Raw genomic sequence first — 16,703 nt, forward strand, 5'->3', positions numbered from 1 at the left:
TGACGTTTACGACTTTGCTTTTGTTTGACAAGTGTTTTTTAAAACCATTAGCAGATGTTGCCAATAAATGGCTTTGAGAAAAAGCAAAAAATTGGGAAAGAAAACAGTTAGAAGCGAGGACTGAAAAGTGATGGGCAAGCCGAGAATCAGCATTAATTTCTAATAACGCCACGCCCAGTATATTCACAGGTGGTAGACTCCACACATTATGATGCAAGTCCGAGAAAAGTTACACAGTTGTGATTGACTAACAATGGGCTTGGAACTTCTCAAATATAACATACAACTACGTACAATGTAGATATTTTGAACATCAGTGGCATTGTAGAGTTATTTTTGTCATCATCAGTATTACTTAATGAGCAGATTGTTAACACAGTAGGATAGAAAATGAAAAAAATGTAATAAAAATAATATTCTTTATTTATAAACAATAACCTAAAAATATAAAAAATTACATTATCATATTGTTTTACTGTTGTCTCACTATTTAAAAAGGCACTTAATTCAAAATAAATGCATACTTTGGAACTTTGGTATATGGCACATAATTACATAAAGGTATAGAAAGTCTCAAGAACTTTGAGAAATAAAATTTAAAATATTATAATAACAACTCAATACGAAACTAGATACTACAAATATTTGTTTGTGATCGTTTAAAACTTAAAATAAGTATATTAAAAATAATATCAATTCTTACTACTTAATTATTTTACAGTTTTTACAACAGAGTCTAGCGCCACACTTTACGGTTAAACGTACAGTTAAAACTAAAAGTCAAGGAATGTAAAATTTTAACTGTAACTCCGAGAACCCCTAGTTAGTTCATTGAGCGCCGATTTAGGCCAAATTGTCATCTACAGTTTGTCAATACAAATTTTATTCTTTCTTCGAGCGATTTCAAGTCCTAACAATACATTCACGCGTCGACAGGCGTGCGTAACTGCTCCGTACTTGAATGTAAGAAAGTCTTATAGGTCAGTTTCTTCTGGCTTAGGTTTAGGCATCACATTGTTACTAGGTGGTGCAGGAGTGATTGTTTCTGAAGTCTCTTCGGTCGACGGTTTTTCTGCAAAAAAATTAAATAAATGTTACACACGGCTGCATTGATACACAAAATAACGCCATCTATTGGCGTAGATGAGAAGACACGCACTCGGAGAAATGGAGTAGTTAATTTGTTTTGTTTTTCTCATTAACAGCCAGTTTCAAAATTAATTTAGAGACAAAACATGTTACATGAATACATTTTACAGTTTTAGTGGAAAAATACATTAAATTAAACAAACACATGTTTACTAGTTTGATCCATATTACGATAGATAAGGTGATGCTAAAATACTCACTGCTTTCGTTTGTTGTGGACGCCATAGCGTCCTCATAGGAAGGTGGAGGAGGACTTACAGACTGCGAATAGAATTAAATGATATCATTAAAATATATACGAGGATGGATGCCAAACGAAGGCTTTGATGGAAGAGATGGGTTAACAATAAACTTAGATTGATACAGCGTCTAAAAATCTATTTATCTATAGCGATTATTATGATGCCAACATTTTTTGTATTGTAGGTTTATCCGTTTATGTTTATAAAAAAGACAAGCAAGTAGGCTAAAAGCTTATGAACATAATAATTATATGATAAACGATTCCTTACCAAAGAAGTACCAGCCAGATTGAAATCATCAGGCAGCACGTATTTCGCCATCACTTTGACCGAGCTCCTGCCCAGTGGTTGGCTGGTGATAGTGGCTGGTGGGTGGTAGTAGAAGTCGGCGGGGCTCAGGGCCCGGTGCGGGCGCGGGCCCAGCGGAGGCTGCTCCTCGTCCTGGAAGCCCGCCAGGGGAATGTGGCCGAATACTATCGGACGATACTGTTCGTTAGTCTCGTGGCAACCGCCCACGTTTACTGATATCTGGAAATAACATCGTTTTTAATTTTAAAGTAGATATTTCTATTTTGTTTCTTGATTAAAATAATAGTCAATTGTTTACGGGGTAAATGGCTGGAAACTTGGATGCTTGACTGTTTTGTTAAAACTTTTTATTGAAAGAATGAAATGAAAAGAGCGAAAAAAAGAATGTCCCTTTTCCAAGGCGTGGTAGACTCAAGGCTTAACCTCTCTGCTCTTTGTCATTAAGAGAGAAGAGCGGAAGAAAGAACTACAGTTTACATTGCATTCTATGCCTAGATCTTTCGGTATCTTCTTTTCATCTTTCTCGCTGCAGCTTGCGGCTATAACCAAATTCTAGACAAAGGTACAAAATTAAATATCGAGTACCTACTAAACGGAGGGTCTATCCCACTAGTCCCGTTGAGTTCTCCCGTGACGGGACAACTGGCATCAAAACAGTGTCGCTTGTCCCGTCACAGGACAACTCAACGGGACTAGTGGGATAGATCCTAAACGGATTACATTAACAACTTACTTTGAAATCATAATCGATATGAATGAACCGGCATCCCTCGAGGTTATGTAGCTCCATGGCCGGGACAGTCATAGTGAGGTCCCAGTGTCGCGTGGTCCTCGCTCTGATGGGGCCCTTCTTGATCTCTGCTATCGTGCTGTGCACTGCACGGGCTGTTGGGTTCGTACTGGCCACGTATCTTACATCCTGGGAACATAGTAAAAATAATATTATCGGCCAATTCTGCTTATAATTTTATTCTTAGTAAGAAATAGATTTGCTATGGATTGATTGCAAGGCTAACTCTTTATTATGAAAAACTATATACCTACAAGGTGCAACGGTTGTCCAAATGATATAAACATCTAGTCTGGACTGCTGCCGTTTCCGACATTTTCGTAAATAATTAGGTACCTATGCTACTTTGGATTATTGAAAGACAACTTTTTAGTTCTAAATCTAAACAAAATGCCCATAATTGATTTAGTTACCTGATTACCATTTCAATTGTTGTTATGTACCGGTCATAAAACAAATACAATATTAGTTATAATTAACATTGAAATAAATTATAATTAACATTTGAACTAACTAACTAACCTAACTAGAGCATTTTCCTTAACTTACCTATACAATCATAATTAATGAAATAAATAAAATATATTTTTTACGCTAAAATCGGAACCAACTACGTAGATAGGTAGGTATACCTAAGGAATAATCGTAATTAATTTCTATTGTTACCTAATCTACGTAAGTAGGTACATAGGAAAACACCTACGGTAGTTTAGGAAAAAACGTTCTATGAATCACGCATTTATGTTATTTATTTGAGATCACAATCCAGGAATAATCCAGGAAGAGTTTCAATATGACGCAATCATTTTATATTTACTTTTTCTCGGATTAAATGCACTACAGATAAGCGGATTCAGTATTAATTTTAGACACGTGAGTAAGCCATGGGATCAGTGCCGATTATTTATTTATGACGCATTTTTCATGAACCATCGATTCCCTGGATTCTGGCTCTATTTATTCTTCAACGAGACAATTTGTAATGCGTCGCTTTAAAAAAGTACCTAAACCTCACATGTCTCAAACAGTACGATTTAATTAATTTAATTATGTTGATTTATGTGTGGAAATCCCAAACCTCATGAATCATACCTATGTACGTATAATCGGAAATCCAAGCAATATTGCAAATATTAATATCAAACCACAAATTGTTATTTAGAATTTGAGAAGGTTTAACCCTGCGTCAAAAAACCATTGCAGATATTTTGAATTGAGGACGAACCGGGTTGATTTTGTTAGTTAGGTAATAGAGACTGTGTCTTAATATTGGACATTTGGCCGTAAGAAACAGTATCCTGTGCATTTACCTACTTAGAACAAATCTAGTCCTAGTAGCTTAATATAGGTCAGGAGGATAATAATGACAACAAAACAAACGTAACTTCGTCTAATTAAAAGACGAATCGTACCTTTTTAATAGACACATGACTAAACGTTTGAATGACAATGGTTTGTTTTGATTTTGTTAAAATATTTAGTTTTTAATGTTAGATGTTACATACATACACACATAATATTACGCTTTTTTCCCATAGAGGTAGGCAGAGATCAAAGAACGCCAATTGCTACGAGCTTTACAAACTCCTCTTGCCTCATTTACATACTCATACACATCTTCACATCTTGTCTTACAAGACCGCCGGTTACGAGTACTACGCACCTGACCTTTTTTCAAGCCATCACCGATATGATCTGTATCTTTCCAAGATCCTCCTACCGGCGGTTCCATTTACTCCCATTCATTAATTCTCTCTACATGACCAAACCACCTGAGCATTCCTTTCTCAATCCTTCTCAATATATCATCTTTCAAACCACAAATGTTAGAAGAAAGGTACCTTTTTAATAGAGAACTTGATTTCTTCAATCTGCGTCCTGCTCGGATTAGTAACGTTCACTTCTATGGGTATAGTTTGTCCGGGACAGAAGCCGCCGACCGGCAGCTTCATCTGCACCTCTGACGTGCCGCGGCGCGTGCACATGCAACAGTGCATGTTCACTATTTCATATTCTATCGGCCTCTGAAAAAACAATATATCGATTTAAAGCGTAAACCCATATCATACCAAAACCATATATTCTACTCCATGCCTACTGCGCTAAACTACCTGCTCAGTAAAAATCGAATACGATTTGGATGTCGTCACAAAAATGATCTATGACTAAACTTTTGAATCACAATGGTTTGTTTTATTTCAGAATATTTTCAGATCTATGGTGCCCCCTGATAAAACTGGGTGGCCCTGCAATGAAGGCGAAGAAGTGCCAGTATGAAAAACACTAGTTCCTACAAGTATATCTTGAATAAAAGCTGGAAGAAAGACGTAAAATTAGAAGAGAGAAATCTTTACCCGAAACGACGAAATTAGGTACATAAGAAGGAAAATACAGAAGCAAAAAAAAAATACTAACCCTGGCATAAGGCGAGTTATTCAGATCTATTGGTTTCCATATCTTAATGTTGGCCGTCTTTTCTATACTGGGCGTCAGCATGCCAGAAGCGACCAGTGCGATCCTGAGGTCGTATCTCACATAACCGTGGATACCTTCGAACGATGATGGAACATCACTCGGTATTGGACAGTTAAACTCGAACTTATGGCGGCCAGCTGGTAGAAGATGCTTGCCTGGAATAGAAATAGCAGTAGATAGTTTCAAGCACTGTCCAGGCCTAATTAGTTGCGCTTTATCAATTTACTAGTTTTGAAAATAAATAAATTGTTTCGAAAGTCTCTCAAAGCCTTGCATGCGGTAGCGACGTAGAGGTATGCTACAAAAAAGAAAACGCATACCTATGCGTCGTAAAAAAATTTAGGCAACAGTAACGTGAGCGATAGCGTAAGTATGTATATGTGTAATATAAGTCTTAGACCTTAGTTCTAGCACGTCACTTTTTTGCCTGGCAACCATTTTGCTGCGTTTTGGAACCACTCTAATCATATTTCAATACTACTCATTCCTGCGTTAATCGGAAGCATATTATGCGTCACCACAAAATGATAGACAATTTTTTTAATTATGGTATCTTACCACTTATAATATAAGTTTTCTTATTGAAGTACTCCTCAAAAGACTCGTGAATAGTTCTTGGGTTACGCTCACTCTTAGCAAACCAAACTTTGCAGAAACCTTTGAATTTTACGGATAACTCTGAAAGCAAGAAGAAAACTGTTAAGAAAAGCTCAAACATTACCTATGTGTATTTGAGAATACATCAGTTTATCATAGTTTTTATACATTCTTCTAGTCATAATCATCATTGGCTTGTGTCCATCTATTGCAAATGATTCAGGTGGTGTCAGACAGAGGAATAGCTGTAATGAAGGAACATCTTTGTGGCTTAAAAGTCCTATGCAGGAGTGACAACTGCGACCACAATATTGGCAGATGAAAGAGCCAGAGTTCAATGGAAAATAAAATAAATAAGAATACAGTCTACATATAAAAATGTAAATGACATCACTTTTAACCTTTAACACAGCTTCTATCTACATTGCCTGGGTAAAGCAAATGCCAACTGGTCAGTACCTACTTATTATTATACAATGCAGGTCATTGCAGGTCGCATTAACTACACAAGCAAGTCAGAGTTGGGAATTCCCAAAAACAACACAGATAAGAGGAAACTAACTTAATACATTTTTATTTTATATTACTGCATCATATATCATGTCCGTGAGTCACAATTAAATATATTAACAATATTTTTTTTTATCTACACACATCATTGAGTTTTTTCATCCAATACTGCCTAATAATTAATTGTGAACATATACAGTTCACATATACATTTGATGAATAAATATTGAAATATTTCCTGTTCTAATCATCCTTTGTGTTTTCCCTGTACAATATGTCGCATTTATTTATAGCACTCATTCTAATGGACTCAACATGTTTTGTTGATATGTGTAGACTCCTTGTTTGATGTCTAGGTTTTAGAAACAATTTTCAATTTAATCATCACATGCCCGCAGCCCACAGAATACTAATCTTAATCTTTCCTGAGATACGCTAAACTGTATCCATATTATTTAAACCATATCCAAAAAGAAAAAATAAAAACAAACATTCTTCCGCACTCCATGTTAATAAGTCTATAAGACTTTCTATTTTTAATTTTGAGTTAAGTATATGAAAAAAAAGGACAGTTATATTACCACCACATCTTTGAGCAAGTCCAAAATAGTCAGAAAAAAAAGTTTAAAAGCAATGAATTAGACAGGTCTAAGGAAAATATTAGCAAAACATAAAGTATTCATTGCATATTCAAGAAAAGGTAAAAATTAGGTATTAGGTGCTTTTTCATTTATTCACTTACCTATAATGTTCATAGGTTCATCTCTATTGAAGTTTATACTTCCAAAAATAACTTCACCAGCTTTATAAACACCATCATTATGGTTTAAAAATAAATCAATCACATCCGACATTCTCGTAAAAGAGTAAACTAGAAACTAATATTATGAATAATAATTGTAATCGCACTCCTCTTCTCCTTGCAGTCGCAACGGCTAGTAGGAAAATACTCAACATTTTTACTAAATCGGTTTAGTTGAGAGAGGTTTGAGGAAATTTGTTTGTTATTGTTGACTTGTCAACTTTGACAAACTGATTCTTGAGTCTTGACATTGACAGAGTAGATGTATGCATGAAAAGGAACGATGACTTCAAATATTATTTGAAGAATAACGTCTATAATATAATACTCGACAAGAAAATTAAAACCTTATGTATGAAATATTAATTTATGAAACCTTTATGAAACTACTTTTCATAAATAGACTTGTTATTATGTTGCCATGTTTTAGGAACGCTTTTAATAAACATACTTTGCATGAAAGCCGTCATGCTCACGCTCACCCAGTTTAGTTGTCAAATGGATAGCAAAGTGGGATATCGCTCGCTGTAGCTCCGACGCGATATCGGCGTGCTTTTTATTCATTATATATTTTTCTTATTTTGTCACACAAAGGTTTACGATTTTTACCTTTTTTTGTTAAATTAAGTTTTCATACACATAATACACAGCGTGTATGGCCGTGGCTCTGACGCATGTACATGTTTTCATACATTTTCGGACGCTTTTGAAGAACTGAAGTTATGTGCTAAAACATCAAATTTTAAAGTGAATTTATTTTAACTGAAGAAAATGGGTTCGCCTCAGAAAGATATAGAGATGAGCCCAGTGAAGCCGGAGGTTAATTCGAGCACTGTGGCGGAGATCTTGAATGTACCGGTAACTGACGAAGAAGATGTTATTATCGGGAGATTTAGGAAAATAAGTTCCGCGAAGTCTATGGCAGCTACGAATGGGAATATTCAGTATCCCACGGACATGCCCTCGAGGAGTGAGGACCTGGAAGCAGGGATACAGTTTAGAACGAAAGAGGCAGGTGAAAAAGATCGTTTGCTACCGGAAAGTGCCGCGAATGGTGCTGTTATCACGCAACGGTCGCCGAATGTCACCAAGAGCAGTTTCCGCGATATGGAGAAGCCTTCCCGTTTCAAGGATCAACCATCTGCTACAAGATTTCAGGTAAGGATTATTTTTATTTTTTAAAAATTGAGATTTTTTTTCTAAGTCCCAGTTACCTTACAAATCCTTTACTACACACCAACCAACTTTTTTGTTAATACAAATGTTTTATTTTCTAAAACATGCATTTTTGATGCATTACAAAGAAATGCTTGAGCTCTTCTGAATTAAACCCCTGTTTATCCTACCACTTATAGATTAGTATGATAATAATAAAACTATGTCTGAGATTACAGGAAAAAGAACTATAAGAATATTCATAAAAATGTAATGTATGTAGGTAAAGAATTATTGCAGTCAATCATAAATTCAATAATTGCTTAGACTTTTTAATATTTATGTGTTTTGCTGGGAAAACTATGGGATGGAAAAATTGTGTGCATTATAAATTCAATATTTATAAATGCTTTGCTGTTGATTGCAACATTGCAATAATTTATAAGTATTCCTAACAACAAATGCCACCTATATGTGCAGAATTCTCCCACTGTAAATATAAGATGACTACTTTAAAAAAACACAAATTAAAAACTAATAGGTACCTACTTATTATTTTATATATCCACACTTTCCAGTCAGGATTAAAAATGTTAATGTTTATAATTTAATTGTGCATAAAATATAATAATATTGCCATTTACCACCTATATCAAAATCCTATTTAAATAAATTAAAATAGTTTGTCCTCAAATTATTTTGGCTAGTTTTGTCCAATTTAAATAATTTAAAATATTTATATAAAAAATAACAAGTTTGTTAACACTTTGCCTGACCTAAAAATCAACACCCGGATTTATCAAACAATCAGCAGTCACATACAAAATAACAATGGATTTTACATCTGTTTATTCATTCTACCATGTTGTCATGAATGGGTATAAATCTAATAAAACTATGAATGGCCTCAAATAAAATAAACCAGCTATATAAACAATGGGTCCATAGTATTTTAGAAACAATACATAAAGTTATACACAGTTTGAATTACATTTTATTTATTTACTTATATCATGATTTTATCATTACAATTTACATAGATGAGTTTTAAAAGATTAGTGCTTTATTGAGTTTATGTGAGCAAATGCTTGGTGCATGAGCTCATTAGTTTTTATTTTTAAATGAATGAGTTATATTGATACCAGTAGGTAGATAGAAACTATGGAATCATAATATAATAATGGGATATTATTATGATGTTAATATGTATTCTTAATTAAATCAGAGAGAGATTATGGTGTCCCTAATAGTATCCCAGGTAGGAGCCAAACCAAAATCTCTGAAGGAAGCAATTCATAAAATGTTCTATTTAAATTCAAAAAATTACAGCAGAGCAATAAAAATCCTATAATTAGCAACATTATTTGCTGTAAACTTAACTCCTATATTTTTCATGTTATGTATGTCGTATTAAATACCCAAGAATAACAATTCTCACATAAAATAAATTAGCTCTGCTTATTAAGCGAAACAATACGCAATATCTCAATTTCAAAGGAGCTTGTCGCTATGATACTGCGATTTGAGACGACGCGACTTAATGTACTAATTATAAATATTTTTCCGTATTTTTTGTACACTCATTACACCTACCTAATACCTGCTTAAACCCGATATAATCATAATATAAGGTTTATAGGTACATCCTTTACATCGTATCGGTTCAGATGCGATAACTCGCTTACTAGCAAGAACAAATTGAATAGTTAACTCAAACAAAAAAGTCCCTATCTTACTACTAGTTACTCATGAAAAAATAACTGAAATCATTTATTTCAAACTACACATATAGTCCGACGGTATGTGAATACTGTACACCTTTTCTTCGGGTCATCATATGGCCTCGTTTCAGCACGATTAGTTCCGGCAATTTATTTAGGCGGCAATCCGCTTAGTTTCCCTGAAAATGTAAGTCGACGACCGTTTCATTAAACCCCTACTATAGTATCGCCGTTTAATTATGAGAGACGTAATTTTTTTTTGAGATTATTATTATTTACCCCGCTTTGTGACCATGTTCCGTATCGAATAGTACACACACCTGGTTTGGGCTTCATTCGTCCCAGCAACACTCCCTAAGTTTGTGCCATTTGTCAACACCCTTCTTTATTTTAGAGATAGTATTGAGTGAACATTTGACCAGTTATATATTAAAAAGCATGCCCTATATCCGAAAATAGAAAAAAATAGTTTGATTTGTAACCGAGATAAAGATTTATTTTTGTAAAGTATCATTGACCCTATTTTTCATCCCCACTGGCACCTATCAGGGATTAAATATTTTGGACCATCACAGATCCCAAACTGTGTTCTATCAAGATTTTGCGCATTTTTTTTAATGGCGATCTAAAATTGGGTTTTCAAAAACTCTGTTAAATGTTTTGTATCTCCTCACAAAAGTACTAATAGTTATTGAATGTCTGTGACATACAAGTCGACAAGCTACGGTCTAGGTCATAGGCGCCTACTTGGACGGACCAATAAATCATAATAGCGGTAAATTGAATAAGTGCACAGGCGGCGGTAAGCTTCCTATAGCCTCGAGTCTCCTGTCTTAGGGCGCTGGAAGAATGGACGGATTAACTGACGACTGCTCTTGTCACCGTATGGATATTGGAATAGCGATTGCTAAAGCAGTTTTGTCGGGTTCGGTTGGTCTGTTAGTTGGTTTATGGATAGACCAGGAAGAATTAAACTCACGTGTCTCTGTGTAGACGATTACGTGAAAGAGAGTTCTGGTTGCTTTGGTCAAGCGAGTCTTAATGACTGGTGGCTATTATAAAGCGAATAAAAAGATCTGCTTATATCACAAAATTCTATCTTCAAAGCTGTTAATAATTTTCTTTAAAAACAGAATGAAATTGAATAATAAAAAATCATTCATATCGCGTAAGCAACGATATTGCTAGAACGTTAGCGAAACTGCAATACAAACAGAGATAAATGAAAAGAGATACGATTGAATCAATTTCTCGCATTCATGTAGGCGTAGCTGATCCAATATTCATCTTGTTTCTTCCAACAAATCTGAACGGAGCCATGAAAGATGTTATTGGATAAATTTACAATTCAATGTACATTTGTGCTGAATTTCAATACTTACATACTTGTATTGATGTCCCTTCTGAATTACAAAATCCTCATGAATAAACTTATGATTTCATATTTCTCCTGAATGCGGAAGTTAGAGATTACTTCATGATTATATTTTCCGCTGTTCAGGGAACAAAGGTTGACCTCATCTTTGTCGGCGAAATTGGTAGATTAAACTGAAGTTCCGAGCTCAGTTTAATGATCACTTAAAAACACTAAAATACTTTATCTCGCCGCTCGGTTGAACTTGACTTTGTTTTAGGTGCAAATATACAGAAGGTAAATATGTTAATCGTAGTTCCCATGCTTTGCCCAATTTGCCTGAGTACCCTATGTTTTAAAGGCTTGTTATAATTAACGGCCAATTAAATAAAAGCTTTTGATCATGTAATAGCTACGAAAATAAAATGTTTACATACATTTATTGAGGGCATACTAAGTCCCCAACCAGCACTTGGCCAGCGTGGTGGACTCACGGTCTTACCCTTCCCTCGTTTGGGAGGAGACCCTTGTTTTGCAGTGGGACAGTAATGGGTTAGTAAAAACGCTACTAATGTATTTTCGGGTTCACAATTCACATCTATAATAAAATCATTTTCGTGGTGTTGATCGTTAAAACGTCAAGAAATACATTTCACGCCTTTCATTAACTTGGAGTCGTAACCGTCTCCTAATTAGTGTCCTTGCATCATAATCAGTCTTCTGCCCACCTGTTTGTGTAGTTATTTTCGTCCTGTCGAAAGACATGATATCATAGAAGTTCTAAATAAAGACCAGACGAGTGATACGAGACCTCTTTAATAAGCGTAAATCAACGTAATGCAGGTGTTGCGTTTCATAATTGTGGACTGTGTAGGTTTTATGGTTTTATGGTTTATGAAGGTTTGGTCAATTTTCAGGTCCTGTATTTTTATTTGGTCTTTTTAGGGTTCTTTACCTAGAAGGTAAAAATGTTACCCTATTACTAAAATATTAATAGGGTCCCCCCATACAATAAACGTGTCCTTTTATGATGGTAGCCTTCGTGCGCGAGTCAGACTCACACTTGGCCGGTTTTTTCTAGATACTTTCACTAGAAGACATTTTGGGGTAGTCAGATTTTTATTTGTCCCTGGTGAAAGCATTATTGTGGAACAATCGGACAGCTTAAAAGAGGCCAATGTTCCTTTACCACTTATGCCTTCAAAGATATTACTGTTTGCTTGAACTAAATCTTTCGAGGATATAAAACCGTGATACTGACACAAATTGTAATTATGCAAATGTTACAAAAGTATGTAAAACTAGTATATGACATACATTTATTTGATACTTTTGATGATGTATCGCTGATTGTAGGTTTTACGATACGATTGTGATCGCACCGTGCGTACTAATGTAATGTCATGTAATAGTGCTGTGATAGGTTCAAAGATCAATTGCCTAATGTCTTTAGTAAAGCGCTAGATTTTGACGTCTTTAGATTGTTTGATCAATTTTTCTTGTAGTAAAACTTGAAGGGTATTTCTGTAGCAGGGCTGGTTTACAATATTAATAACGTCGTGATACTTGAAAATATGTGGCGTTACATATGGAATTTAGAATATGGCCTTCACCGGTCAAGTTTTTTTCGGGTTACTAATTACTAGAGTGCTGCAAATGTTGTGGTAGGAATAAAGGAAATTCTGCACCTTATAAAGATTTAATGTTTATTTTTGGACATCTCTTCCTACATGACGTGACTAATCGCCAGTCTTTCACCCAGCTTGTCATTTCACATTAGACTTTACGGAAAATCTGCGAACCCATTCTTACGTTGCACATATACTTCAAGCGCGATCTAATTATAGAATTAACCCCTAAAGCACTTGATTTAGAAGTGCCATTATAGTTCTAGTACACAATTTATCACCACAATTGTTTTGCCAGTTGTTTTCCTTCCTGATAGATTAATGCTTACATTGTAGCTAATAGTCGTGTAGCGAAACAAATGATTGTGATTCTCCTAGGAATATTATTTGTTTATCATCATTATAACAAATTGTGCGTACAAAAAGTCTAATGAACTGCAACTTTGTTTGCTTTGAGAGTAATCGGAAGTGTCGTATGGAATCTTTTAGAATTAATGGATACTTTTTTCTGTATAACTCTTAAGAGAAATTACTGTAGTCTCATGTAGGTTTTGTTCATTAGTAATGTTGCATCCTTGACAGATATCTCTAAATGATCTAAGTCAATCAGCCTAGCCTTTCTCCCAACTTTGTTGGAGTCGGCTTCCACAGTCTCACCGGATGCTGATTATCAGTATTTTATCTAAGTCTGCAATCATTATTATGATTTATCGAACATTTCTTTTTCCTTTTATAACACAAATCTTATCCCAGATGAGTATTGCTAGAAATTAGCAAAGGAAGGATGAAATATTGCTAGAAATTAATTAAAATATAATCCAGTTACTGGTAGCGTGTTTCAGTATCTAATGGAATTCGAATAGGTATGTTAAACGTTGCATTTGTTTCATAGTAATACTGTATAATGGAAGTTTTCTCGTAGTCCCATTATTATACTGTATTATTATACGCTTTGTTATGGAAATAGGCGACTCGAGAATTCTTCTGGAAAATAAGCTCTTTCTACGAACCAGCTAGGGGCTATTTATATTCATTGAGCACTGTTTAATAGTCCAAACGCAAATATTTTGTCGCGTGCAGGGACTGAACAAGTTTCCACTTAGATATTTTCAGGATTTTCCAGATGAAAGCAGAACCAAATGGTAGGTTAAAACAACCAAAGGTTTGCATAATACCAACTTGTATAAAGTTCGTATGTATCAAAATTTTAGCTTTCACTTTGAGGGCGCGATGAGAAAGGTCGTGAGAAAACCTGTTGTCATGAGAGTTTTCCCGAAGTTTAATCTCGTCACGGTAAAGGCACCTGGTTTACCAGAAAGATCGGATGACTCAAGGGCTGGCCTTCACTATTCATGCGACTAAAATGATCCCATCATCATAACTTTGCCCTGCTTTTTGATATACCGTCCAATCATTCCATCGCAACCCGTGCGCCAAAATATTTGAATCGTCGCCAAATATTCCCCATACTTCCAAGACATATGACTATGGGCATTCCTCATGAACTTCTGTTGAAACTGAGTCACCCGCACCATCATATAAACACTCGCCATTTTCAATGAGACTCACTGATTCAAAGAGACACATCCTCTTAAAGAAGATAAAAATAGCAACAGTTTGTCCACGATGAGGAGGCGGAGGCTAATTTTAAATGACTATAATTCTACAAAGGACTTTAGACCTTAAATTAGTACACAAAGAACTGGTTTTGCATGTTGTAATCGTCTTAACTGACTAGGATTGTGGCCAGAGAAAAGTCGTAAAGTACAAACGGTTAGTTATCTATCAGTTAACTGCTGTATTTGAAACGATAGTTAAAGACGTACCAACTTTCTGTCTTCAATAATTTAAAGACTAGGAAGTATTATTGTTTGCCGTCTCATTTTCATTGCCCATGCTTGAGTTCACAACGCCGGGTTAGTTTTAGCTTCGAGAATTCCAGTTACGTATTTTACGTCTTAGAAAGTGTGTATCCCAAATCCCCTGCAAGTTTTTCATAGACTTATTACACTAGATTGCAGCTACGAACCCGTCGCTTATTTATTTAATAGACAGATAAACATAAAAGTTAATAAATCACTCACTCGCCGCAGGGTCATTTGATAAAAATAAAAATATAGGTCACTATGGAACTCGTGACCAATGGACACCGTAGATTTTAAATTATAGGGATAGGTTACATAGTATAACTAGGGTTATGAATTGGGACCTATCTATGCTTTTCAGAGACGTTTGTAATGGTTATTGAAAACGGCCGAGAGTTGCTACATATGTAGAAATGTATGAAAATATGCCTGAGCATTTCTATAGCAGCAAAAAACATTTCTTATCTTGGTGGGAATGTTTTTATTAAACAGTATAATATATTGTGTGTGTTTTGTAATTTCACAGGTATGACTACTTTCTACCAATCGTTTTAACCAATCCAAAAAGTTGAAACTTGACCCCAAGAGCCAATATTTTTTTTAGAAATCTTCAACATACATGTACCTAGTACCTTTCGTACCTACGTGGGCCCAATTTGTTTCAAACATAAATCAAAGTGAAAGCTTAACTGCATACGAATGACTAAAGAGTTAAGGTTATTAATATTGTGATTGTTAAGGCTTTGTTCCGTTACGAAGGGCCCACATAGTACCGGCTACTGACAACTTACTACGTCGAACAAATTATTCAACTAATGACTCTATTGTGAATGAAATGTCTCCACGTGTTTATGGGCTCCTGGTACCTACCTAGTTATATCCGTCTCAACTTTATGATCGTATTATGATAATGTACTTGATTTTAATTAGCATAATATGTGCTTGTTAGCCTTTAAAATGTTCTATTGCAATGTGATTAAACGGAACGGAAAATTATTGGACAAAATGATAAAATGCTTATTTCTTTGAGACGTCTGGTCAAATTGAATTTTGCTCATTAGCCGCTTTTTGTTAGCTACGAAGCGTTTAACGTCTGATTTATTATTAAGCACTTCAGTATCAATCATGCCTGATAGGAAATCCATTATCCCCTTCGTTTTCTCTAGTAAACCGACCAATTTGGGGCAGCAGCGATTCGTTCTCAAGATATTTTCATACAGTTCTGTTTATCACGAGTTATTATAATAATATGCCTATGAATAGACTCTTGATTCTCAATCTTCTAAATCTTTAAGGAACGTGTCGTGCCTCATAGACCTTAACCTTACAACTTGATATATAGTCACAACAGGGGCTGTCTGACTACAAATAGACGGCAATTTAGTTCCTCCTTTGCCGTGACTATATTATCTCACAGTGACCAGATATGTTCAGTTCTAGGCGGGAGAACAGTAAACGATGTAAAGGTAATTTTTTCTTTGTCGTGGGACGCGTTTCGACCAACGAGATCATGTGGCCACTTATATCATGTGACTGGGAGTAATTCTTGAAACGTTAATCTTTTGCTTCCTTTTCCAACAGGTAACTATAGTTGCTGAGTTGTACATACTTAAAATGTACTCTATAATTGTAAGTTAAATCCAAACAGATGTCGAGTCAAGTTTATTTATTGTAGGACTTTAAATTAGTAGGTTAAAATTATAATATCAGAAAACTCGCGTAACATGTCAAATCAGTTCTTACTGCTTTGTACGGTCCGTTGAACACACGTCTCCAGTAGTATGAATAAAAGATGAATGGCCATTTTAATTCCTTACTAAACCAAATAAAAGTAAAAAAAATGTAAGTAAAGGAAAAATAATTTTAAAGTAAGTACCCAGTGTTGACATAGTAATAGAGTTTGTACAGCTGCAAAAGTAACAGTCAAATGATACTCCAAAATTGATTGTTCAAAAAGTCAATTGTTAATGGATCTACGCCGGCTTATTTTACTTCAGGTACTTATCAGTAACGTAATGAACGTTGCTACATATCCTGTACACCTGGTCCCATTGAATAGCTACGCTACGCTACCCATAGTTGTGGGGCCCCAATCTTTCTTTTGAA

General features: G+C 35.1%; 2 protein-coding genes across 3 annotated transcripts in view; one reads left to right on the forward strand and one right to left on the reverse strand.

Moving 5' to 3' along the window:
- Positions 1–408: 408 nt before the first annotated feature.
- LOC142978823 (arrestin domain-containing protein 1-like) lies at positions 409–7,081 on the reverse strand. Its single transcript, XM_076123408.1, has 8 exons — positions 6,815–7,081; positions 5,524–5,643; positions 4,906–5,120; positions 4,332–4,514; positions 2,434–2,619; positions 1,662–1,919; positions 1,350–1,410; positions 409–1,072 (listed from the first exon to the last, which is right to left on the reverse strand). Exons 1-8 carry the CDS (start codon positions 6,924–6,926, stop codon positions 975–977), a joined length of 1,233 nt encoding a protein of 410 aa, XP_075979523.1. The 5' UTR covers positions 6,927–7,081; the 3' UTR covers positions 409–974.
- A 294-nt stretch (positions 7,082–7,375) lies between these two features.
- Ncc69 (sodium chloride cotransporter 69) overlaps positions 7,376–16,703 on the forward strand; it is a 38,331-nt gene continuing 29,003 nt past the window's right edge. For both annotated transcript variants that reach the window (XM_076123423.1, XM_076123424.1), the window contains exon 1: positions 7,376–8,032. In XM_076123423.1, the coding sequence (XP_075979538.1) occupies positions 7,646–8,032 (387 nt within the window). In that variant the 5' untranslated portion in view covers positions 7,376–7,645. The remainder of the gene's footprint in view (positions 8,033–16,703) is intronic.

Source organism: Anticarsia gemmatalis, chromosome 15 (genome assembly GCF_050436995.1).
Source record: "Anticarsia gemmatalis isolate Benzon Research Colony breed Stoneville strain chromosome 15, ilAntGemm2 primary, whole genome shotgun sequence".
In the NCBI taxonomy this organism is placed as follows: Eukaryota; Metazoa; Arthropoda; class Insecta; order Lepidoptera; family Erebidae; genus Anticarsia; species Anticarsia gemmatalis.

Excerpts from the sequence above, each read along its gene's own strand:
- LOC142978823 (XM_076123408.1), bottom strand. The coding sequence starts at position 6,926 with ATGTCGGATGTGATTGATTTATTTTTAAACCATAATGATGGTGTTTAT. Across the intron at positions 4,515-4,905 it reads ATAACTCGCCTTATGCCAGG|AGGCCGATAGAATATGAAAT; the intron begins GTTAGTATTTTT and ends TTGTTTTTTCAG. Across the intron at positions 1,411-1,661 it reads ATCTGGCTGGTACTTCTTTG|TCTGTAAGTCCTCCTCCACC; the intron begins GTAAGGAATCGT and ends TTCTATTCGCAG.